The sequence below is a fragment of the Cnephaeus nilssonii genome (assembly GCF_951640355.1).
Source record: "Cnephaeus nilssonii genome assembly, chromosome: 14".
Classification (NCBI taxonomy): domain Eukaryota; kingdom Metazoa; phylum Chordata; class Mammalia; order Chiroptera; family Vespertilionidae; genus Cnephaeus; species Cnephaeus nilssonii.
Window position 1 is genome coordinate 60023301 of NC_137085.1, and position 25016 is coordinate 60048316.

The 25016-nt window shown below is 44.2% G+C and overlaps 1 protein-coding gene across 1 annotated transcript in view; it reads right to left on the reverse strand.

Annotated features, from left to right (window-relative positions):
* Positions 1-842: 842 nt before the first annotated feature.
* Positions 843-25016, reverse strand: part of SAXO1 (stabilizer of axonemal microtubules 1) — a gene marked incomplete at its 3' end in the record, with an annotated part of 75262 nt that continues 51088 nt past the window's right edge. Inside the window, exons 2-4 of the mRNA XM_079789536.1 lie at positions 18734-18913; positions 8761-8963; positions 843-1846 (exon numbers count right to left, since the gene is read on the reverse strand). Coding sequence (XP_079645662.1) covers positions 843-1846; positions 8761-8963; positions 18734-18913 — 1387 coding nt within the window. The remainder of the gene's footprint in view (positions 1847-8760; positions 8964-18733; positions 18914-25016) is intronic.

A 25016-nucleotide genomic window follows, 5' to 3' on the forward strand; every position in this document is an offset into this window, starting at 1 on the left:
CCCAGTTACCATTTTAGGACAAGGAGGTCCAGCTTCCCAGGAAGTAGCCCAGCATGGAGCCATTTTTTCCAGGCTCTGAGCATTGAGAACTCACAGCCCAAGGGGTGGCTGCTGAATGCCTGGCTGCCAGGGTCCCTTTCTCCCCGCCTCCAACTGGAATCACAGCCTGCAGGTCCATACTCCCCACGGGTCGGCTATCTCCTGTTATCAGACAGACCCACACACACCATCAGACAGCACTGTTCTTGCTGGAATGTCACAATGTGAAGAGGTAGGAAGACACCCTGGGGAAAAAGAACCCGAAACAAGACTCCAGTCTGGGCCCAAGGCACTCCCACCAGGACAGAGATAAAATGGGGACTGAAGTCTAAAATCTCTTCAAGGTCCTGGGAACACAGCCTGCTCTTTGCATAGGCAGCAGGTGGGGGCTGATGATACGGGCCTGCAGATTCACCCTCCCCCACAAAAAAAAATTAAGTTTATTCTTTGGCACTTCATACTTGGCAAGGGTTAATCACAATGTCAATTAATGCAATGATTACATTAATAAAATACCCCTGGTTCAGAGGAAACCTCATAGAGACCAGCTTGGATTCCATGAGCACAAGGGAAGGGACCCGGGAGGGAACGCTGCAGAGGGAGAGTTCGAGGAGTAATTACCAGTGACTAAATGTCATTTTCCTTGAGTCAAGTGATTCTCATTTTATTCAAGTGTCCTGGAAACGATGATGAAGATTTTTTTTTTTTTCATTTTGGGGAATTTTCTTTTCTGTCCAACAAATAACTTTCAATCGTCTGCTTTTAAAAGTATTTTGCAATTTCTAAATAATTTTTTTTAAAAATCAGGCTGACACTGCCAACTCCTGATGGTTGGGGTTTTCGGAATCACCTACAGAAAGAGGGCTGTTCCGCCGAGAGCCCGTGTGGGAAACTGGCCTGTATATCCTGTGCCCCGAAGCATCTGTTTCTTCAAAGATGTAGCCAGGGGGCTCAGGGTATGAAGCCAAGCACCTACCCAAATCCTTGGGAGTAAAGCTGATGGTGTATGTGGTCTGGCCCTCCACAGGGACATTTGCTCGGAGACTAGACCAGAGGGGCTTACAGCTTTTGGTATTGGTGGGTGGGTGGGGCACATAGTGGGCCCTGGTGGTGGTCAGGCAGTCCAAGGGCTCGGTGGGACGGTTCAGCTGGGGAACGGGCTTGACTGGCTCCATGCGCACGCTGGCCCACTGCTTGTAGTCATCCCTGTTGGTTGTGGAGCTTTCGAAGCGGGCACCTTTCTTGATGCAAACCACTGGTCGGCAGGACTGAGCTGGAGCCCCCTTAGGGTATGTGTAATGGGATTGCGCTGTTGTCAGAAGGTCCATCTTTTCTTCAGGAGGAACGTAGGGGACAAGAGGTTTGGAGAACAACTGGGGCGTTGGCCATGCTTGGTACTTATCTCGAAACTCAGTGGTGTTACAGAAAGGTGCGTCTAATCTGCAGGACCTGACTGGAGGTTTCAAGCTCTTGGCTGCCTCCCCCATCAAGCCCCTGAAGGACTGTTTGTGGGTGGTGAGGCTTTCAAAGGGGATTTCACAGGGTTTGAACTTCTCTGCCTCATACACAAAGCGCTTCTCTATAGGGTGGGCCACGTAGCTCATCTTGTAGTTAGTCAGATCCTCCAGGGGGATGTTACAGACCTTGGGCATGGCTGGAGGCTTACAGCTCATGGTGTTCACCAGACCCTTTAAAGAGTAATCATCCTGGTTTGTGGTTCTGTTATCAAACCTAGTAGATTCTGGCCGGTAGTTGTGTACTGGACGAATTAGCTCTCGTCTTGGTTGGTTCCAGGGTAAATAATCAGCTGAAAATAAAGCAGAAGTGGTAATTATTCACAATTCAATTCACTCAACCTGCATGTATTCCAAGGGGTCTTCAAAGCCATACACCAGTCTTCAGTGAGATGTTCTTTGTGACAAAAGAACAGAGTGGATCTCTACCACCATTTCACTCAAGGACTTGATATTTCAACTTTATGGTATCTGAGAGTTACTATGCAGAAGAGAAAAATTTATATCACACCCTACAATGCTGTACACCGGTATTTTAGAGGGTCCATGGCCGTGGGAAGATCCAGGGAACCGATTCTAGCAGAGTTGTCACACCACTGACTTCCCCTAGTCCAAGAACAGTTCCATCCCTCTATGGGGAAGGTGCCCTCTCTGAATCAGCACAGAATGACTGGGAAGATGCATGTGATGCAGTGAGACAGGTGAGTCACCTCCCACAACTAATGGGCTGCCAGCCAGACCCACCAGGCCCACCTGTGTGCATGGGAAAACTGCCATTGTGTCCCTCAACCCATACATCAAATCCACACAAATCCAAGGGAACAGGGCATTGTATTGGCTGGTGAGAGAGTAATAGCAACTGCCTCTTATATAGAGCTCATTATATAACAGACAGTATTCTAAATGCGTTCTGTGTTAACTCTTTTAATATTCAGACTTCCCTAATGAGGTGGGTACCATCAATATGCTCATGTTACAAATGCAAAGAGACTAAGAAACTTGCCCACAGCCTAGTCTGCCCAGATGGATCAGGCATGGGGGGCTGGGGGGATGGGGGGGTGATGGAAGCCCCAGGATAAAACACCACAAACTCCCATTGTTCGTAACAATGGTTTAGTAGTGTTTCTTAAATAAATACTTCTCAATTTTCTGTATGCCTTTGGTTTCCTGAGCCCTAAAATGGTTGATTTTTTTACTGTTTTGTCCAGTTTTATTGTTGCTTTTGGGGCAGAGCATTTGCCAAGTTCCTCACTCCACCACTTTGGAAGTCCTGACATCCCCTTCCTGCCCCCCCCCCCACCAGACACACTCTTAAGTTTATTTTAGGCTAATAATACTACCAACTATTTATTTTAAATTGGCTTCATTTTAATTGAAAATCTAATCTTTCTCCAAGAGCCATTAATGGCTCTATCAGCATCTTGAAAGCATTAGGGGGCCTCAGAGAGAACCATCTTGCTGAATATAAACCACATGTTTCCCCGTCAGACTTCAGGCCTCCCTGATATGGGGATATCTACCTGTAGATGCCTCCACACTGCCTCAAGGTCCGTGGGGGTGGGAAGGACAGGGTTTTTCTGGCCCTCTTCCATGATGGATGAAGTGATAAGAAAACAGGTTCCTAAGCTGAAAGTTGCCTCATGTAATTTCTGATACCCAACAATACAGTTTAAACCACATTATTATCCAACCTTCTAACTTCCTCCACCCAGCATATATTACAAAAAAAACCTCCACAAGACCCTGAAAACCTCAGAATTCCACATGACAAACTGTTCATAAGCATGAAAACCATCAGTAAAGCCCTTCAGGGCCAGGGTGTCATGTGGGTAATTGGCAAGAACCTCTTTAAAAGGGATTCCATTCAATAATGTGTCTTAAAAAAAAAAACTTAGCTAAACCTAAAGCTGAGCATCAAGTAATTACACTCTCAATCTTTCCAATTGCACAGTGTTTTGAAAATGTCAAAATTACAACCAAATGCTGCTGGAGCATATTTTACTGGTGGTTTTCTAGTAGAGGTGCTGGCCATACGAGTGGAAAGGGGAAAGTTTGCATATTTTCCCTGTAGAACCATAGTAAGTGGAGCATATAGATATAATATAGATGAAACCCATTGAAATACACATATTTAATGAGCTTGGTCTTTGGTTGTTTTTTCTTCCCCCTCTTTGGAAGGAAAATCAATGTATGGCCATAAAACCATAAGGTTGCTATGGAAAAAAACTTACTAAAGCAGCAAATTTCCACAAGAGACAAACAAGTCATCAAAAGGTGATACTCCAGCCTGGCCAGCGTGGCTCAGTGGTTGAGCATCAATCTATGAACCAGGAGCTTCTCATCATCAGCCCCTGCCTGTGTCTGTCCCCCATGTGGCCTATTCCAGGTTGTATTTTTGTGGCCTGTCTTTTTACACCCTCTCTCTTTTGTTTTTCAGTTGCTTCTTCCTAGCAAAGCCCCAGTCCTGCCTTCTCCGGGCATACACCTGAGCAGAGCTCCTGTCAGCGGTCTTGTCGGCAGTTACTCATTTTCCTCAGAAAGGAACCAGGGGGGCTCTTAAAAATGGCCATCTCGTTGATTTCTTCTCCACTTAAAAGTCCTCACATAATTATCATGGTTCTTAGGATAAAACCCTAACCCTTTACCAACTCCTCCGATGCCTTGCATATTCTGGCGCCTCCTGCCAGCGCCCTCTGCTCTGCCCCAGGACCTTCTTTCCGTTCCTTTCCGCCATCTCTCTTCTGTCTCAGGACATGTCCCACATGCTACTTCCTCTCTACAGAGCCCTCCTCCCTTGCCCTGTCTAGCACTCGCTCTTCAGTGAGTAGCGGAAATGTCACACCCTTCAAGGCCTTTCCAGACCTACCCCCCACCCCTTGCCAGACTGGACACATCCTGTTAGATGCTCTAAGAGTGCCCTGTACTCCCCTGTTTTGTAATTCATTGCACAATTTTCTCCACCCCCGCCCCCCTTAACATTTGTCTCCTTGGCCGGACTGTAAGCTCCAAGAGAGCAAGGATCTATCTCTCTCTTTGCCAGTTACACCCAACAAGGCAGGCACTGTAGTAGATGGTTTACAAGGGAGTCAGTAGTACCAGGTACATGGTCATGGCACTCTTGCCTCCTGATTCCTTTTCATTCAGTATTTACGGAAGGCCAAAAAAAATGGACACCATGGACACTGAGCAGGCAGGAAGGAGCCCTTACTTCTGATGGGGGAGGGAGCAGGCACTTTTAGCTACAAACTCTCCTTTCCTCCACACCTTTTCTATGGCCCTCCTGGATTTGTGAATCTTGGCTTAGTTAGAGGCTTATTAGAGCAACTGCTTGAGCAGCCCAGTTCCCCTCCTCACCCTTCCCCAGGTGCAAGGACAGGTCTGGGAGTGAGAAATGCTCCTTGCTTGCCTTAGGGGGTGGTAAGGGCACAGCAGGCCATTGTTGTTATTTGAAGACAGTCCTCCCTCTTTATTCCAGCAAAATACTCAAAATAAACACACAGAAAAAAACAACCTAATACATATGCTTTAATCTCTGCCCCTCCAGCTCTCCCATATTCTCGCCTTCTCCAAACAGCTACATCTAAAATTTCCCTCTGCAAACCAGAGAATAGTGTTCCACTGCTAAAATGAAACCGTGGCTGGCTTTTCCCTACTGACAAAGTTCAAACTGAGAAACCCCTATATTCTCCTTTTTCCCCCTTGAAATGCAGATGTAAAAGCAAACAAATCAGTATGTAGCCAATGAAATGTACTTACAGTTAGATTTGATCCATAGGTACCTGTTAGCAACCTATGTGTCTTAGTAGTTTTTTGGAATAATATATACTTAACATATTCTATTAATATAAATGGTTGCTTTGCTCCCTTACGCCCCTATCATATATAATGGCTTCCAAAACTGGGCCTTAAATGGCCAGCATATGTTTTCCCAGCATTTAGCACATTACAAAGGGGATGACGTTACCAAGGTGTGCTTAGCGAGGAAGTGCATTAATGAACAGTTCTGGACCATTGTTTATAAGGGGTCCGGTGACACAGCGTGGCATTGGATTTGCACAAATCCTCACCCAGCCGATTACTCGGTGAGTCCTGACCAAGAGCTGGAGTGTAGGCTTGGGGAAGACCCATGGCATTTACTCTGCCCTTGCATAAGTCCTGCACAACCTCTTGTATGTGTGAGGGGCCCTTGCCTTATCTCTTGGAGTATCACCTTTTTCAAAAAATGTTTTTATTAATTTTTAGAGAGAGGAAGGGAGAGAGAAATAGAAACATCGATGAGAGCGAAACATGGATTTGCTGCCTATTGCACGCGCCCCCACTGGGTATTGAGCCCGCAACCAGGAATTGAACTGTGATCAGTGGACTGGAGGTCCCAATGAGGCCAAGGACTGCCGGTGGGAGTGGGTAAGAGAGCAAGTGGAAGGACGATGTTGGGGTGCACAAAGGTGGAACCATTTCTGGGTATTACAGTGTCCAGAATGTGGCTTGGCAGAAGGTGGTTATGGAAAAGTGGACGAGAATGATAGCAATGATAAGAAGGTAGAAAAACAAAGACCACATTGCTGAAGAGGCACTGAGTCCCAGCTCCTAGGAGAAGCAAGGAAGCTCAGCCACAGGTGAAGTCTTCTAAAATATAGATTTAGAGCTCCTGAAAGGGCTTCAAGAACATTCTACACTCCCTCCAAACCCCCGCCCCCAAGCCTCCCGACTCCTTTTGCCTAAGTGTTTGGCTTGACTACATAAAAGCAACTATTAGCACAGTTGTTTAGAGATTCACAAACATGTTATATGTACAGTTCAGCATGTATTCCTAGGAAATCTCTGTGCATCATAAGCAGAAAAGCTACTGATAAGCCTGGCCTCCATTCCCATGGCCTCAGCCTATGGCTTGTGCTCCGTAGAGGGACTGCTACACTGCTTACACCACACATACGACGCCATGTCCTGTGTCCCTACCAGACTCAAAAGTCACATAAGGTCACTGTGCTTCCTTCACAGTCCCTAATGCCATGTCTAAGATGTATGTAGTAGAGGCTCAATAAAGAAAGAATCAATCCCATTTATATAAAATTCAAAACTGTCAAAACTAATTTATGTTGTTAAAATTCAGCATAATGGTTCTATCCTGGGTGGGGAGGGTAACTGGATGGGAGTACCAATGTTATATTTCTTGATTTGGGTGCTGTTTATATGGATGTGTTCAGTCAAAATTCATTTTCTATGCACAGCAAAGAAAACCATCAACAAGAAAAAAGAAAACCTGCTAAGTGGGAGAATATATTTGGCAATGATTCATCTGATAAAGACTTAATATCCAAAATTTATTTTAAAAAAACTCACACAACTCAACACCAAAAAAAAACAACAATTCAATTAAAAAATGGGCAGAGGACCTGAATAGACACTTTCTATAAAAATGACATGCAGATGGACAATAGACATGAAAAGATGCTCAGCATCACTAATTGTCAGAAAAGTACAAATTAAACCACAATGAAATATCACCTCATACCTGTCAGAATGGCTATCATCAATAAATCAACAAACAACATGTGTTGTTGAGCATGTGAAGAAAAGGGTACACTCATGTACTGTTGGTGGAAAATCAGTAAGGAGGGTCCTCAAACAATTAAAAATGGGACTGCTTTAAGACCCAGTGATCCCACCTCTGGGTATAGATCTGACAAAACCCAAAACACTAATTTGATCGAATATATGCACCCCTATGTTCATTGCAGCATAATTTACAATAGCCAAGATAGGGAAGCAACCCAAGTGCCCATCAACCCAAGTAAATAAAATTGTTGTGGAATACCTTACCCATGGGCTGTGAGCACTGAAGGGGGTTGTACAGTGCAAAAATAAAAACTTGTGGAACAAAAATAAAGTGAACATTACTCAGCCATAAAAAAGAATGAAATCTTACCATTTGCGACAGAATGGATGGACCTAGAATGTATTATGCTGTGAAATAAGTCAGTCACAGAAAGACAAATCATCTGATTTCACTTATATATGCAATCTAAAGAACAAAATAAATGAATAAACAAAATTGAAACAGACTTTTAGACCAGAGAGCGGACTAATGATTGCCAGAGGGAATGGGGGTGGGGGGACTGGGTGAGAAAGGTGAAGATATTAAGAAGTATAAATTGGTATTACAAAATAGTTATGGGAGGTAAAGCACAGTATAGAAAATACATTCAATAATATTGTAATACCAATGTATGGTCCAGGTGGGTACTAAAAATATTGACGGGAACACTTTGTAAAGTAACTATATGATTGTCTAACCAATATGGTGTACACCTGAAACTCATACAAATAACACTGAATGTAAACTGTAATTTAAAAATAAATTAAACAAATAAAAAAAGAAATAAATGGCCCTGGCCTGGCATTTCTGTTGGTTGGAGCATCATCCCGAACACCAAAATTCCTAATCAGGGCCCATACTTAGGTTGTGAGTTCAATCCCACCCAGGGTGCCTATGGGAGGCAACCAAACTGATCAACATTTCTCTCTCTCTCCCCTTCCCTCTCTCTCTAAAATCAATAAAAACATATCCTCAGATGAGAATTTTAAAAATAAATAAATGATAACTAGAAAAACAAAAAAATAAATACTTGTTAAATAGAGTTTTAAAATTCATTAGTCTTTATAATTATGATTTGTACATTTTTTCTGTCTATATGTTATGTTTCCATAATTTTTTAAATGATAAGTAAGTCAATCACTCCACTGAAATGCTTCCACAATGTAGGATTTCAACAATGAGCTAAAGCAGGCACTGGCAAAGATGTTCTATAAAAGGAAGACATGAAATGTCTTAGGCCTTGCACGCCCCACAGTCTCTGTCACAACTACTCGGCTTTTGCTGTAGCACAAAGGAGCCACAGATAATGTGGAAATGAGCACGTGTGGCTGTGTTCCAACACAACATCCTTATGAACACTGACCTTCGAATTTTGGGTCATTTTCACACATCCTGAACCAGTCTTGAGATTTTTTAAGCATTCAAATTTTAAAAACCATTCCTAGCTCTCCAGCTGTACAAGAACGGGCTGCAGGCCCGCTGTGGCCCACAGGAAGTGTTTGCCCAACCCTGGCACTAAGGAGGTGTGGATGTAAAGCACATCTCCTGGCCTGCGTCCGGCTCAGCCAGTCCCTTGTCCCTCCCCCAAGCTGCCCCTCCAGCATCTCCCACCTTTGTAAGTGGGCAGACACTCCATTCTGTCACCACATGGATATTTACTGTCCCGAGGTCTGATGGGCTCCACTCGACAGATAGAATAGGGGTTGTAATCTTGCTTATACGTCGTGAGCAGATCCATATTCTCTTCACTTGGGACGAACTGTTCATGCTGGTAGAGCTTCACGGGTAACACTTTGTGGGGCCCAAAATCTCTCCTGTAATGAAAACAAGCACATGCATGGGCCCCTGGCTCAGATACGGCTCTTGGTTTCCACTCAACCCAATTCCACAAATGTCAGCTAAGAATGATCTACTCCATCCCCTGACTACTCTTCCTCCTCTGTTTCCCACTTTCAAGAAAGACACCCCCATTCCTTTCTCACCCATGCCAGGCTCCTGGACACCATCTGGATCCACCCCTCACAGCTCCAGTCACTCACCAGCGACGACCCCTCTACCCCATCAGTCTGTCTTCCCTCCAAGGCTCAGACCCCGACCATTCCTCACTTGATCAGGTGGCAGCTTACTACCTGGCTTTCCTGCTTCCTTACGGCCACTTCTGCTTCAATCCCCTGAGTTGGCGAGAATAAGGCCTCTAACCTGAAAATCAGATCTAACCTTAAAACCCTTCCAGATATAGCCCAACCTTCTAGCATGGTTTGTAAGCTTTGCTGGCCCTGGCCCTGCCTTACTCCCCAACCGCATCTCCCACCTCCCCCGGCCCACATTCCACTCCAACCACCCTGAGCCACTGAGAAGTCCTCTCCTCTGTGCCTTCTCTTCCCGCATTCATTCCCCCCCCCCCCCAAGCCCCCTCACTGTGGAGCTAACTTCTATTTTTTCAGACACCACCACTTCCTTCTCTGTGCTCCTATAGCTTCTCCTGCTAATATTTATTCCCTTCCTCTACTTGACCTTACAGAAAGCCCAAAAGAGCTGAACAGTACAATAAAGGGAGACACGGAGCCTTTCATTTCCCTGCTCCCTGCCTCCAGTGCCCTCATCATTGCAGGGAGCATGAAACAGTGGGATGGAAAAGCGTGATGGCCTTCACTAAATAGGAAGCGCTCCCTTCCCTAAGCATCCCACAGCTCCAGAGAGGCCAAAAGCTCACTCACTGTACCTGGATCCCCCTGGCGACACCAGGGCTGGGCTGGGGCTTCCAGTCCCCACCAGGGCAATCCTGACTTCCAATTCTCATGCAAACTCTCCTAAGCAAATATTCCCCCGCAAGGGCTCTGCTTTACAGGACGGCCTGGTTTTGCCTGGAACCCATTTATTAACCTGGACAAGGGGGAGGTAGATCGGCCCTGATGGTGCTCGCCAAAGCAGCCTCGCCAAGGGAGGGGGGAGGTTTCCGGACAGGAAAACATCAGGCCCAAACACCAATAAAACCCACTTCCCGGCCGAAATCTGGAGCAGCATTACTGGGCCACGCTTGACTAGCAAAGGTAACACGCTCCACTGTAACCTGTCTTGCATGAATTATATACATGGCTGTCCATAAACCCAAACCCGGGCCTGAAAATGCTCGGTGGGATGGGGGCAGCGAGTGAGGAGGCAGGAGAGCTAGTCTCCCCAGGGCTCCGCGGAGGAAATGGGAGATGCTTCAGTTGAACTCCCAGTAACACCCTCTGGGTAGATTTAAAAATATCTCTGGGCAGCAGTTCCAGGTCTTCAGCCTGGGCTCCCTTCCCCCCGAGCCCATGTGGGTAAACAGCAAGAGGAAGCTGAGTGACCTGAGGCCGCTGGCAGCCGACTGTGTACAACTGGGGCTTCAGAAGGAGCAGCTCAATGAGAACCCAAGGGTCAGTCCACACGGGCATCCTTCTTAGTGTAGCTCATGCCAGGGTCTGCTTAATACTCAGCCAACTGCAGCCGGGGGCTCGGAGGGAGGGCCTAGGCCGCACAGAGAAATGGCAGTTTCCAGAAAGCCCTGTGTGAATAGTGATGACTGCAAAGCAGCTTTTATCAGAGAGTTTGTGTTCTCAGGGGAGGGCTCCCAAGGTACAGGTGAGCTCTCCTCCTTCCCAAAAGGGATGGGAAGGCCCTAGCCAGTTTGGCTCAGTGGATAGAGTGTCGGCCCTTGGACTGAAGGGTCAAGGGTCTGATTCCGGTCAAGGTCATGTACCTTGGTTGCAGGCTCCATCCCTGACCCTGGTCATGGCTCATGTGGGAGGCAACCAACTGATGTGTCTCTCTCACATCGATGTTTCTCTCTCTGTGTCTCTCCCCCTCCCTTCTCTAAAAATCAATGGAAAATATCCTTGGGTGAGGATTAACAAACAAACAAACAAAAGGGGTGGGGAGAAGTTTGGAGGCAGCTGAGACCACACACACACACACACACACACACACACACACACACACACACCTGCCTGCATAAATCCATGTTCATCGATGGCTACCCCGGGGTTCAGCCCTGTTCCAAGGAGGAGGATCAGGAGATGCCAAGGGCAAGTGGTAAGAAACAAGGCCCAAGGCCCAAGCTGTGCCCCTCCCAACCCCAGAGCATCCAGGAGTGCTTTCCAGTCACAGGACCCTGCACACAGATCATGACATCCTCCTTTGCCGTTATTCCCCCGAGGGAGCCAGCTTCTCCTTCGAGATACTGTGAGAACCTTCCTTCAAGAGCTTCCTTCAGTGTGCTTAACGCCCTACTTCCTGCTGTTTCTACAGAAAAAGAGCAGAAAAATGCCCAGAATCAAACTCCGGTTCATGGACTGCCCTGAAGCTGGTGGCTCAAAGGCAAAAGCTGATTCAGCACAGTCCTCGCTCACTGTGTTGAGAGGGAAAGAAATTGTTCCCCGAGCCTCCTTCTCCAGTACAAAATGTAAGTCCCTGTGAAAGCACATCTATGATTGACTATACTAGTCAGCTATAACTAAGAAAAACGATCTTGAGGGGGAAATGATCTATTTCTGAAGAGCAGAAAGGTTTTCAGTTGAGCTCATGTATACCCCACCCGAAAATGCTTGCTGTGGCCTAAGAGTGAATTTAATCTGAATTTATGTCCCTCATTATGTTTTTATGTTGAGGACATTCACTGAAACCTATCAGTAACCACAACGCAACTGCATGTCCCCAATCTCACATAATCCAACATCCTTTAAGGTCACGTAAGAGGAAAGTCTATTTTATCCTTCCCAGAAATTGCTCACATTTAGTAGCTTTTTTTTTTTTTAAGAACACTCCCCTCTCTTCCTGTGTTGCATTTCCTAGTCCCTGTGCCCATTGTGACTAAGAACCAAGAAAAAAAAATTGGTCAAAGATGTTAGGTTTCTTTCAGGTGTGGAGCCATAAAAGTTATATAGTATGGAGGGTGGAGAGAGAGAGTCCGAGTTAAGTCAAGGTTAAAGTGTCCTGCTGGGAAGGTCGTAGCAACTGACTCCCAATCACAGGAAGGTGTTTGACAGGAGTCTGACAAAAGGAAAGAAGAAGTAACAAAGCCAACAGCTCGGGAGCCCGGAAATAGGGCAAAGAAGATTTTCACAGTGATAAAAGGGCCATGAAATACTGTTTTTTAAAACCTATTATTAATGTTTATCTATGAAAACTTCAGAATTTGTTAGTGCGCCCAACTAATCAATCATATTAAATGGAATCCACCGAAACCGGTTTGGCTCAGTGGATAGAGCGTCGGCCTTCAGACTCAAGGGTCCCAGGTTCGATTCCGGTCAAGGGCATGTACCTTGGTTGTGGGCACATCCCCAGTAGGGGGTGTGCAAGAGGCAGCTGATGGATGTTTCTCTCTCATCGATGTTTCTAACTCTCTATCCCTCTCTCTTCCTCTCTGTAAAAAATCAATAAAATATATTTTTAAAAAGATGGAATCCATTTTTAAAAGAGTTCCTCCTCGCCTGGCTGGTGTGCTCAGTGGTTAGAGTGTCCACCTGCACACCAGAGGGTCTCAGGTTCGATTCCCAGTCAAGGGCAGGTACCTGGGTTGCAGTTCCATCCCTGCCCCCAGTTGCGGGGGGGGGGGGGTTGGAAGCAACCAATTGATGTGTCTCTCTCACATCGATGTTTCTCTCCCCCCCCTTCACCCCTCCCTTCCACTCTCTCTAAAAATCAATGGAAAAAATATCATCACTCCTCCAGTGAGGATTAAAAAAAGAAGAGTTTTTTTCCTCTTGCCCAAAGCCACTCTCTTCACCCCTACCCTAAAACCCCTCCTTCTTTCATGGAAACCTCATCTATGGACCATCTCCTGGTCTGTGCTTAAACCTTTTCCTTTACTGCCTCCTTCCTGTCAGTATTTAAACATGCTCCATCCTTTCTAAACTTTAAGGGGGAAAAATAAGACATAAGCCTTACTGGAGTCCACTCCCCTCCAGTCCTCTCTCCCTTCCTCTCTCTCCAAAATAGGGTTGTCACAGATACAGACTTGCCTTCCTCACCTCCCATCACGCTCCACCCATCAACTCTGATTCTACTCCTTCCTTGCTCTAGGTGAGGCCTGGAAGTATCACCTTGTTTCCAGATCTAGTCACTGCTCTGCAGGCCTTTATCCTCCTGCACCATCTTCATATTATCCATCCTCTCTCTCATTTTGTAAACGCTCTTTCCCTTGACTTCTGAGATACTCCTCATGATTTGTCCTCTCTCTTTCAATATGGGGTTTTGCTCTTTGTCAATCAATTGATTTGATTTCATTACTTCCATGCAAAATTCTAAAATTTCCCAGAGTTAAAAAGCACCCTCTAAGAAAACCATTATGTCATCCCGGGAAGGTTGGGGAGCCCATCCCAGTGCACTGTCCCAAGGCTGAGTCAAAGGGCTTGATTCTTGTCGCTGATCCTGATAAGAACAAACAGCCCTCCTCGTCTTCACAATGAAAGACGGGGTTCCGAGCACCTGCCTCCAGGATTCAGGCTACATAGTTCCCGTCTCCTGATCTTTTCTCTCATCACCTTGACCCCCACTAAAGCTGAGGCTAACATCTGTCACTGCTTCATATAAAACATAAAAACATAAAAACAACTACCTGTAAGCACTAAAGAGCAACCAAGATAGGAAGATTCTGGAGCAGAATCAACAGGTGAAAGAAGGAAATGGCTCTGGGTGAGCCTCTGTGGGAGTTCCCACTTTGTTTCAAGGCTTCCGTCTGAAGACGGGCTCCCGTCTGTGCTAGGTAAGGCCGCTAAAATGGGAATAGAACACCTTCCATCTCTCTTGACTGAAGAACCAGAGGACCAAATTATGAGGCAACCACAGGTACCACCAGAAAGTGAAGAAGGAATCCTGGAAAGGAGAGAACCAGAGACAGGAAGCTCAAATTTTATCTATCCCTGGGCCCAAATCTCTTAGCTGACCTCACATGCATGTCAGCCTTCAAGCAACAGGCTAAAGGTAAAGAACTGAACTGAGGCCCAGCTGGTGTGGCTCAGGGGTTGGGCGTCAACCTATGAACCAGGAAGTCACAGTTCGATTCCCAGTCGGGGCATATGCCCGGGTTGCGGGCTCCATCCCCAGTGGGGGGTGTTCAGAAAGCAGCCGATCAATGATTCTCTTTCTCCCTCTCCTTTCCTCTCTGAAATCAATAAACAATATATATATTTTTAAAAGACTAAAAAAAAAATTGAACTGAGATTTAAGGTGCCACCCAACACAGAGTTTGCATTTTCACTCAGTCCAATCAAGTCACCGCCTATCTGCTCTAAAAAGAAGAAAAAAACATCTTCAGAAGGGAATATAGAAAAATCTAGTCTCCACTATATGACATTAACAATGTACAGGATCAATCCAAAATTACCTGGCATACATACAAATGTGACCCACTCTCAAGAAAGAAAGAGATAAATCATGAGGACCAACCCAAGCAGACCCAGATGTTAGGACCAAAGCAGCTATTTAACTCTGCTCAATTACAAAAGGCAAAATGAGGTCATAATGAATTAAAAGGAAACCACAGAAGGCAAACAGTAACGGAATAAAAAGAACCAAATGTATACCCTAAAACTGAGAAATACAGTATCTGAAATAAAACATCCCCTGGATGGGCTTAATATTAGACTGGAGGTGGAGGAAAGATTCAGTAAACTTGAAAACAGATGAATAGAAACTATCCATACTAAAGAACAAAGAGAAAAGAGATTGCGGGGAGGGGTGGGGGGTGGGCGGGGAATGAACAGGGACAGAAAAAAAATAAATACTTGAAGAAATAATGAGCAAATTGTCCCCAAATTTAATCCAAGACACACAGCATCAAAGGCTGTGAAATTGCTCAGGCAAGTCTAGTGCTGAGACCTATTTCTGCATGTCTTCATTAATTCTCAGGCCAGTGTACAGAGGGGGGTAAGTATATCCCTTGGGGTATAGGTCTGAGTAGAAAGCCAAGTATGCATTTGAACAGAAAATGTGTAAAATTCCATGGGTGGGGAAGGACGCAAGCCTACTAGCAACTTTATTGCTTCTTTCCTGGCTTTTGAAGAGGGGGCCAAATGCCCGTTCTCTTTTAGCTCTTGCCTCCCTGCCTCTCCTCAGTTTACCCAAAGTCTCGTCAATAAAGGAAGAAATGTGCACTGCCAACTTCCTGCCCTCCACCCTGCAGCCAAACCCATCAAGTCTGAGCCTGCGATCTTCCCACACACATGTGCATCTCCAGTTCGCCTTGACCATGGTCTCCCTTTAGGATAAAGGTCTCACACCATCTTGAGGACTCACTTCTTTCCTATGACGTTATCCACTTTGCCCATCTTACAGGATCTGGCTTACCTAACAGAAATAATGTCACAAAACGGGGCCTCGAGTGTTTTTACAGAATGACACGCCTCAGGGGAAATGGAGGCTTGAAGTACAAACCTCTTCTTCATAAATTGGTCTCAGGTCTATCGGAACCGAAGGCTGATCCTTTGTGGAAGAATTACCAAGGGCTTCGAGAAAGCATCATAGTAAGGGGGGCTGAAAATCACAAACCCTCTCCTTACGGCACCTGCTGTAAATCCCCGAGATTTACAGTCAGCAAGAGTTGTGTGCAGCTGTACTCACGCCTCATGCTGGGATGATAACCTTTCCAGAAACCAGGTGTTTTTTGTGTCTGGGCTTAATCACCAAACCCAGCCAAGCCCTGGGTCACGTGACTTTATTATGCAGCAGGTGGCAGCCCCACGGCCAATCTCGGAAACCAAGCCAGGTCAGCCTTTAGATAGCGACGTGGGTGGGACATTCTGGTAATAAGGGTCCCAAGGGCAGAGGGATGACAATCCATGCAGACACCGGGGTGTGCAGACATAGGGCTGACCCATCCCATCCCCCAGAGGCCTCTAGGGGAGCACCCAGAAGACAGTTTCTCTGCATTCCTTGACAGGAAATCGTTTTGTTGTATGTGCAGATAGGTGAATCAGAGTCTCTGCTGAGTTTGTAAGGCTCAGAAAAGATGGTTGAAAATCGTGATTTCCGTTCATTTATCTCAATAGGAACTCATTGGAACTCAAAAAAGAAAGCATCCTGATAGGGACATAGTTTTGTTGGTCTATGATCACTAGCGGCCAGCATGGAAGACACAGGACTGAGAAATGATTATATTGATGTGAAGGAGAGAGAAGAGATGTCCTCTGCTTATTTCTCCTTTAGTTCTCTTTCTGGGGAAGAAAACAAAGACAGGGGAGAAGCAGTTCCGCTCTTTTCCCATCCCCTGGGAACCTTGCTCCTACCCCTTTTTCTCTTTAAGGCCCCTAGGAGCACGATCAACTTGTTTTGGGAATTCTTTCCGTTTCTGCATTCCTCCACTCGGGCCACGTCTTGACAGGAATGATATTATTCCTCTGGCTCTGACAAGAACAGAGGGGCCTTCTGGGTGATGTGTTTATTGTTGTAAGTGACTATGAGGCAAGGGTGATTTAGGACAGGTCAGAGGGGAAGTTTTTGTTTTGCAACGCGCCATCGGGAGGCCAGCGGGCCCGTGGGGCTCCATCTGGGGGCTCGGCCAGGTGACGGAGCACGGCTCCTGCCCCAGAGAGAGGGTTTATCCTCTTCTCCTACGCTTGTGGGCAACCAACAGAAATCATTCCTCAACACGCAACCCTCAGACACCCTTCCCTGCATTTCCAGGACATGAAGCAGATCCCTGACATAAGACCATCTGAAGCTGCGCTGTACTCTGCATTCGCAGGGCGCTCTTCGTTTCACGCAAACTGGGCATAAACAGGTGAGAAAACCAGATTCTAGAGGCTGCATGTGGTGTCCGCAAGCCCTTTCTCAACACAGCTCTCATCCCTTACTACCAATCACATGTCTCTCATGCTATGCCACGGACTTTTCATTCATGTTGATCAAGGTTTCTTAAAAGGAAAAGCAATGTTCTGAAAGGGTCCACAGCTCTGGTTGTGGTCTTTAGACTCTTAGAAACTAAGAATGCTATATTTTCTTCATAAAGTGAGGCCAAACTTTAAGGTTCATATTGTTTAAAAGGTCATAGGCTGAAAAGCAGGTTGCATAAATTACAATTTTTTTTCAAGAGGGACCCGGAAACCTTGTGCTTACACCACATCATTTCAGAAACTGCTCTGCATGAAAGTGACCTGATTCAAGGCAAGTCAAGTCCCTCCCTTTGTCAAGCTGCTCCATCCAGTGGTTCCCACCAAGCTCAGGAACTCTTCACATCCTTTCTCCCATCTCCCCTCCTGCGTCTTTTCTGCCCCATAACCCAAACATGGGCTTCTTCCTCTAAATGTACAAGACCGCAGCTTTTAGTAGGAACCCTACGCCTCCAGCCCACCATCTAAGCAGAGGATGTTCCCAGGCTCATCCTGGGGGTACCCTGGGGGCAGAATGAATTCGAGCTCTTCTGCTTCGCCTGCGTCCTCTGGGACCTTCACCACAAAAGCACAGTTCCGAGGCACAGGGAGAATTTCACCAGGTCTTGAGCACCTGGAACGCGCAGGCGCTGCGCTGGACCATTTCGTCTCCACCTCGCAGCAATCCTGCCGCCACGAGGGGTGGCACAGGCAGTGAGTGTGTCCATCTTTCAGGCCTCATCTGAGACTGACCTACGCCATCTGAGACGCTGCCCAACTGCACTCAATGATGTTTCTACTCCATGGAGTCGCCAGCCGCAAGTTACCACCTGGCGGTAACTGAGGCATGGAGGGCAGATTCTGTTCGAGTCCTGCAACATGTAGGACAATCCTGAGATTGATTTCCCCCCACCCCCTCAATACAGACACCTCTGCAACCCAAATACACTGAGCCCAATGGTTCGGTCTCTGCACAGCGCTGGAGCTAAAGAATCAGAGTTCATTAAGCAAGAGTAATTTAAAAGGAAATATTCCTCCTTGAAGAAAATTCAAGGGGGGCCCCAATTTAAAGTCTATAGCATAATTTCAAAGAAGCCCACTCTTCCTCTATGATCAAGTTCTCCTTCACCACAACCAACATCACCATCACCATCCACCTAAGCCAGTGGTCGGCAAACTCATTAGTCAACAGAGCCAAATAGCAACAGTACAACGATTGAAATTTCTTTTGAGAGCCAAATTTTTTAAACTTAAACTTCTTCTAACGCCACTTCTTCAAAATAGACTCGCCCAGGCCGTGGTATTTTGTGGAAGAGCCACACTCAAGGGACCAAAGAGCCGCATGTGGCTCGTGAGCCGCAATTTGCCGACCCCGGACCTAAGCTGACCTGGAGCTTAGCTGACAAAGCCCAAAACTCCTTTTTCAGCAGCTGCCCCCTCTCTCCATCCCTTTATTACTTTACTTAACCTCCAACCTCTTTTATGTAAATCAATTTAGTCTTTCCCCTCCCCCGTTTCCCTGCCCTCAACACGAGAATCCTTTCTCTTTAAGAGGATATTGGGGAAAACTGAACAGATTAACCCATGCAGGATTTTCAGAGATGCAGCAAATTAACATTAAGACAGTAATAGCATAGATCGATAATGCACATTAATGCAGTATTGAACATTATTACATACAATTGTACATTAGTATCATGCATTACCCCATTAATTATATGTTCACACATGCATACCACTGCCCTCACCTCGATGTGCTCAGGCCTTCCATTGGTATGGACCCTTTCTGGTACTCCATCCTGGGCTTGAAGGACTCTCTGAGCAGGTACGAGTGATAGATAGGGTAGTTCTCGGTGTATTCGGAGAGAAGACATGGTTTCTCTGTTTTATCATAAATCTTGGTAGGGAGATGTGGACAATGATGCCGCCTATAAAAACACATGAAATTAGGTTGGTTACCTTCTTGAGAAGATTATATCCAGTTTAATAATGCTACCTTCTCAAAATGTGACCCAGACTATGAATCCATGACTGCTATCATTGAAGACAGAAATTTAACCCTTCCTTTTTTTCTACTGCACTAGGTCAAGTCGCCAAATTTTTTTAATGATCTGTAATTGCAATTGGTTAATTGTCAAAATTCCTTGGATCATAAAATTACACATAAGCACCCAGCCAGCGAAGCTCAGTGGTTGAGCATCGACCTATGAAATAGGAGGTCATGGTTCAATTCCTGGTCAGGGCACATGACAGGTTGCAGGCTTGATACCTATTGTGGGCATGCAGAAGGCAGCCTATCAATGATTCTCTCTCATCATTGATGTTTCTATCTCTTCCTCTCCCTTCCTTTCTGAAATCAATAAAAACACATTACATACAAGCATGGCTGATGTTCAGCCGTTACATGTACCCTATTGCTTGTTTAAATACTTCCCTGCATTAATAGTTAAATGGCTGTGGCCCCTGAGTCCTCTGAGTACCAACTCGACTGGCTCAGGCCCTCCCCTGAGGCCTCCCAATCACCCAGCAATTAGGGCTCAACATCTGACCTAACGGGTACTGCAAGTCTGTGTTCTGGGGCAGGCTACTGTCTTTCCTCATTGGTTCCTGGGTCAATTCTGAATATCATTTTTGCACACAAGTGGTATACTAAATGCCATTGACTCCGTGAATCCATATTCACATTTTACATCTGGCTCCTTTATTCTGAAAGATCTCGCCTCAATTGCTGCCTCTTTAGAAAGACTTCTGCTGATCATTTATATCTAAAATACACCCCGCTGCCCTCTCCTCTCTCTCTCTGTTTCTCTCACCACACCATATGCCCTTCTCATTACTCACCGTTATCTGTAGTTGGCATGTTTGTTTATTGTCTATCTCATCTATCAAGTTCACGACCTTCTCTGCCTTGTTCACTGCTACATCCCTAGTACCTATATCCTGCCTGGCACACAGTAGGCACTCAATAAACATTTATTGAATGAATGACTGAGTATATAAATGACTGATTAAATAAACTCTATGTCTCATTACGCAGGTGATAAATAATAATTTGCCATTATACTTATAGTGAGCTTTTCATTTTACATGTTAGTAATAAATGAACCTTATTATTCTACTAATTGCTGGACAATGGGCAACTATTTGAGCTCTCAAAAACTAAGGAGTGTATCAATTATTTGTGTGCCCATATACAATCCTTACAAACCAGTGGGGCACCTCTAGTCATCAAACACTAGCACATCGACACAACTCCATGAGTGATTTCCAGCTTAGATATATGAAGGAATGGCATGGAATTATTGTAAAAGTTTTTACACTGAACTGATTTTAATTACAGAAACTAAAATACATGGCACTCTGGGGCCGTGCATAGTGGAGGAGAGAAGGAAAGAAAGAGGGAGGGAAACAAACATACAGAGAATTCATCACCCTCTACCCTAAAGCTATTTTCAAGGCAACAATTAGTTAATAAGTTCAGCCATCTATGTAAATGTTTCTGCCGCAGGTGTTGTTACTGGGTTACCTCTCTTCAACTCTCCAACCCCCAAAAGAAAACGATCGACACCTGTATTGTTCACATGAATACAACTGCATATGAACAAGTTCCTTTACAGATATCTCTATTTTCATTTATAGATATCTATCTTGAAAAGCCGTAAGACATAAACTTGACACATTTACATTTTACTTTTGTGACCATAAAAGTAAATTCATGACGAATATTTTAGGTTTTCCTAATTACTTACTAGGAAATCTTTCATAAATATTTTGTCCTTATAGTATCAATATCTGAATTTCACAGCATTAAATACGCTCAATAAAATTTAGTTTTCCTTTCTCAAAATGCACATTGTTGGCATTTAATACTCAAAGATGAACATGTATTTATATCATATATATTTAATAAAGTAGCTCCTAATTATAGGGACATAAGTTGAGTGCTTTAATCTTCTGTCCACTTGAGATAAATTGTTGTGTTTCACAGTAAACAAATAACCATCTCCTACATGATAAAAACATTAGCTACTATTACCATTTCTGTGCTCACAATCCATCCAATTATCTGAGATTTCAATACGAGTCAATTAGTGCCCTATTATTTTAGGATTCCTACAAACCTCAAATCAAAAGGCAAGAGTTGTGTTTACTACCATAAATATCTCTGCAGATATATTTTATTCACCCACACTCTGACAGAAAAGTCAAGATTTTATTAAGGATAAAAGATTCAGGCACTTGCAATGAAACAGACTCTACAGACATAGCAATATTTTTCCTCTCCAGTGCTCTTGTTTTTTAAATCAATAAAAACTTTGCTTTTATATAATAACCCCTTTTCTATATTGTTACTTTTTAAAACTGTAATATACTGTAAAGGCTTATTCCAACAGAAAAATAAATTTAATAGCAAAATACTACATTGTGATTGGTATCATGAGAGGGGATTTTAGTATAGAAAATGCTTGCATCCAGACATTGATGTTCCATTAAATGGAATTACGTCTAATATATATTTATAGGGCAGATTTTATTTAACTTGTTGCTAGTTAACTAAAACCTTGTCTTACTTTGAAATATCAAAAGTCCTATTTCAAAGTAAATATGTTATTGCCTGAGTTCGCTCAAGGGGTCACCTCCTTTCCTAACCTGTACACACACACCCTGAACATCCCTCTCAAGCCACCAAACACCATGGTATCTCCTTGTTGGTCTTTATCCAGGAGTTGCTCAAGGATAAAGACCAAGTCTGACATCTGTGTTCTGGAGGTTAGCCCAATGCCTGACATATTTATTTAACAGACAGATGAACAGTTGGGTAGTGTACAGGAAGACAAACTACTGAAAGAAAGATATTTACAAAGAAAATTAATTGTTCTAACATTAGTAGAGCAAAAAGGGGAAAGGCTGATTCTCAGTTTCTATGGACCTAGATAGTGCCGAAGGGAAGTCTATGGAACCACCATACTTGGGGTGTTTAAAAGTAGTCTTGACAGTCATGAACCAAAGAAATGAGACCTCTCCAGCTCTCTGACACGTGTGTCATTTTAGGAGCTGCCTTGGCCTCCTTGCTCAGGAGGACACTGACACAAACCTAGATGGGCCAATGGGCAACAAAGGGAAGAGGAGAAGGTGCTTTAATCTCTCAGAACGCTCTCAAGTCTTTTCACTCCAGGATATAGAACCAGAAGTAAAAGGAAATAATCTTGATGTTTTCTGATATATGGTAAAGGGAGTAGCAGAGACCTTTCAATGGAACCCAGAAAAGTAAAAGAGTAGTTGACTCCAAACTAGAATCACAGAATTTTAAAACTAAGGATCCAGAAGAATATTTGATCCAATGTCCCACTATGCAGATAAAAAGTCTGAAGCTCAGAGAACAATGGAACAGAACACAGAAAGCGACCCAAGCCATTATGCTCAATTAATATTTCACGAAGGAAGCAAGAGCATACAGTGGAGTCAAGACAGTCTCTTCAATAAATGGTGCTGGGAAAATTGGACAGATACATGCTAAAAAATGAAACTAGACCACTGACTTACCCCATACACAAAAATAATTTCAAAATGGATAAAAAACTTAAATATAAGTCATGAAACCATAAAAATCCTAGAAGAAACCATAGGCAGCAAAATCTTAGACATCTCTCAATATGTTTGCTGACACATCTAGGGCAAGGGGAACAAAGGAAAAAATAAATGGGACTACATCAAAATAAATAGCTTCTGCACAGCAAAAGAAACCATCAACAAAATGAAAAGAGATCCCACTGTATGGGAGAACATATTTGCCAATGATACATCTAATAAGGGGTTAATTTCCAAAATATATAAAATATTCATAAGACTTAACAAAAGGAAGACAAACAATCCAATTAAAAAAACGGGCAAAGGACCTAAATAGACACTTCTCCAAAGAGGACATACAGATGGCCAAGAGACATATGAAAAAATACTCAGTCACTAATCATCAGAGATACAAAATTAAAACTACAATGAGGTATCACTTTACACCTGCCAGAATGGCTACTATCAACAAATGACAAGTGCTGGAGAGGATGTGGAGAAAAGGGAATCCTAGTACACTGCTGGTGGGAATCAGACTGGGACAGCCACTATGGAAAACAGTATGGAGTTTCCGCAAATAATTAAAAATGGAACTGCCATCTAACCCAGTGACCCAATTCGTGGAATATAGCCTAAGAATGTTGAAACACCAATAGGAAAGAATATATACACTCTCTGTTCATAGCAGTGCTATTTACAATAGCTAAGACCTGAAAACAGGCAGTCAAGTACCCATCAGTAGATAAGTGATAAAAAAAAATGTGGTACATTTACACAATAGAATAATATGCAGCTGTAAGAAAATAAAGATCTCTTACCCTTTGATACAGCACGGAGGGACTTGCAGAGTATTATGCTAAGCAAAATAAGCCAGTCAGAGAAAGACAAGTATCACATGATCTCATTTATATGTGAAATCTAATGAACAAAATAAACTGTTGAACAAAATAGATCCAGAGACATTGAAGCATGCAACAGACTGATGAATGTCAGAGGGAAGGGGGTGGGAGACAGTAAGAGATTAACCAAAGAATGTGTATGCACATATGCATAACCCATGGACAGACAATAGTGTAGTAACAGTAAAGGCCTTGGGAGGGGGCAGGAGAGGAGGGGGTCAATGGGGGTGGAGGGGGAGGAAGTAGTACATCTGTAATACTTTCAACAATAAAGATAAATTTAAAAATAAAACAAAATAAAATAAAAGCTGGATGTGAGGGAAAAATAGGCTAGGTTTATTGACAAATTACTATACATCACAGGGGCTAAGATTTTTATATATTATCCAATCTACCCCTCACAGCAATGCTATGAAGGAAGCACCATTATTATTCCACTTACAAACATGAAAACTGAGGTTTAGGAGAGGTTATCTCATTCAAGGTCACATAGCCAGAGGATGACGAAATCAGGACTAGCACCTCAGGTCTTCTGCCTGACCCCAAAACCTGTGCTCCTTATCATGGCCATACACTGTGTGGCTTGATGAGATGCCAGCCTGCACCATACACCTCTGTTTCCTGGCTGCTTTATAAACCTAAGGGCCATCAACAAATTGGCAGTTCTTAAGCCTGACTCTTCCCCATCCCCCTAGGTACACTCAGAGTCTTCCAGGGCAGGGCACTCTCCCTTTTCCTGCAGACCCACAAATATAAACAATTCCAAAATCTCTAAAATTGTGATCTTTCCACAGAACTTATTCACTGTCTAAACAAAAGAGTATCAGTAGATAAATTAATAACAGCAATAAGCAGGAAAACAAAGAATATGGATTGCTGAATGCAGAAGGACCCTAGAGATCAGCCAGCCCTACAGCTTCATCATACAGATGTGGACACTGAGATCAAGAGATGTGAGTTACTGCCAAAGCCGGTTTGGCTCAGTGGATAGAGCGTTGGCCTGCGGACTCAAGGGTCCCGGGTTCGATTCCGGTCAAGGGCATGTACCTTGGTTGCGGGCACATCCCCAGTAGGGGGTATGCAGGAGGCAGCTGATCGATGTTTCTCTCTCATCGATGTTTCTAACTCTCTATCCCTCTCTCTTCCTCTCTCTAACAAATCAATAAATATATATATATATATATATATATATATATATATATATATATATATATATATATGAGATGTGAGTTACTGCTCAAAGACACACAGCTGGTCAGCAGCAGCATTCACCCCAGGTCCCCTATCACCTATCATTAACAACCCAATTTAAAACTCAAAGTTCAAAATCTTAAAGGATTTGCAGCCTGCTTTTCCTTTTCTTTCAGTAGTTGGAAGCCTGTGACCTGTCACAGCTGCTGTGCAAGGGAGGAAAACACTTAGAGCAAGAAAGGGCATTCTTGGTCTAGAAGAGGGGAAGGTGCCAAGGATCACCAAACTCAAGTCCTAAAGGTCATCATTTAAGCCAATAGCTTAAAGCCCTTCCAGGGTGTCTGGAGTAACACTGAGATCCTACAGGCAGGGT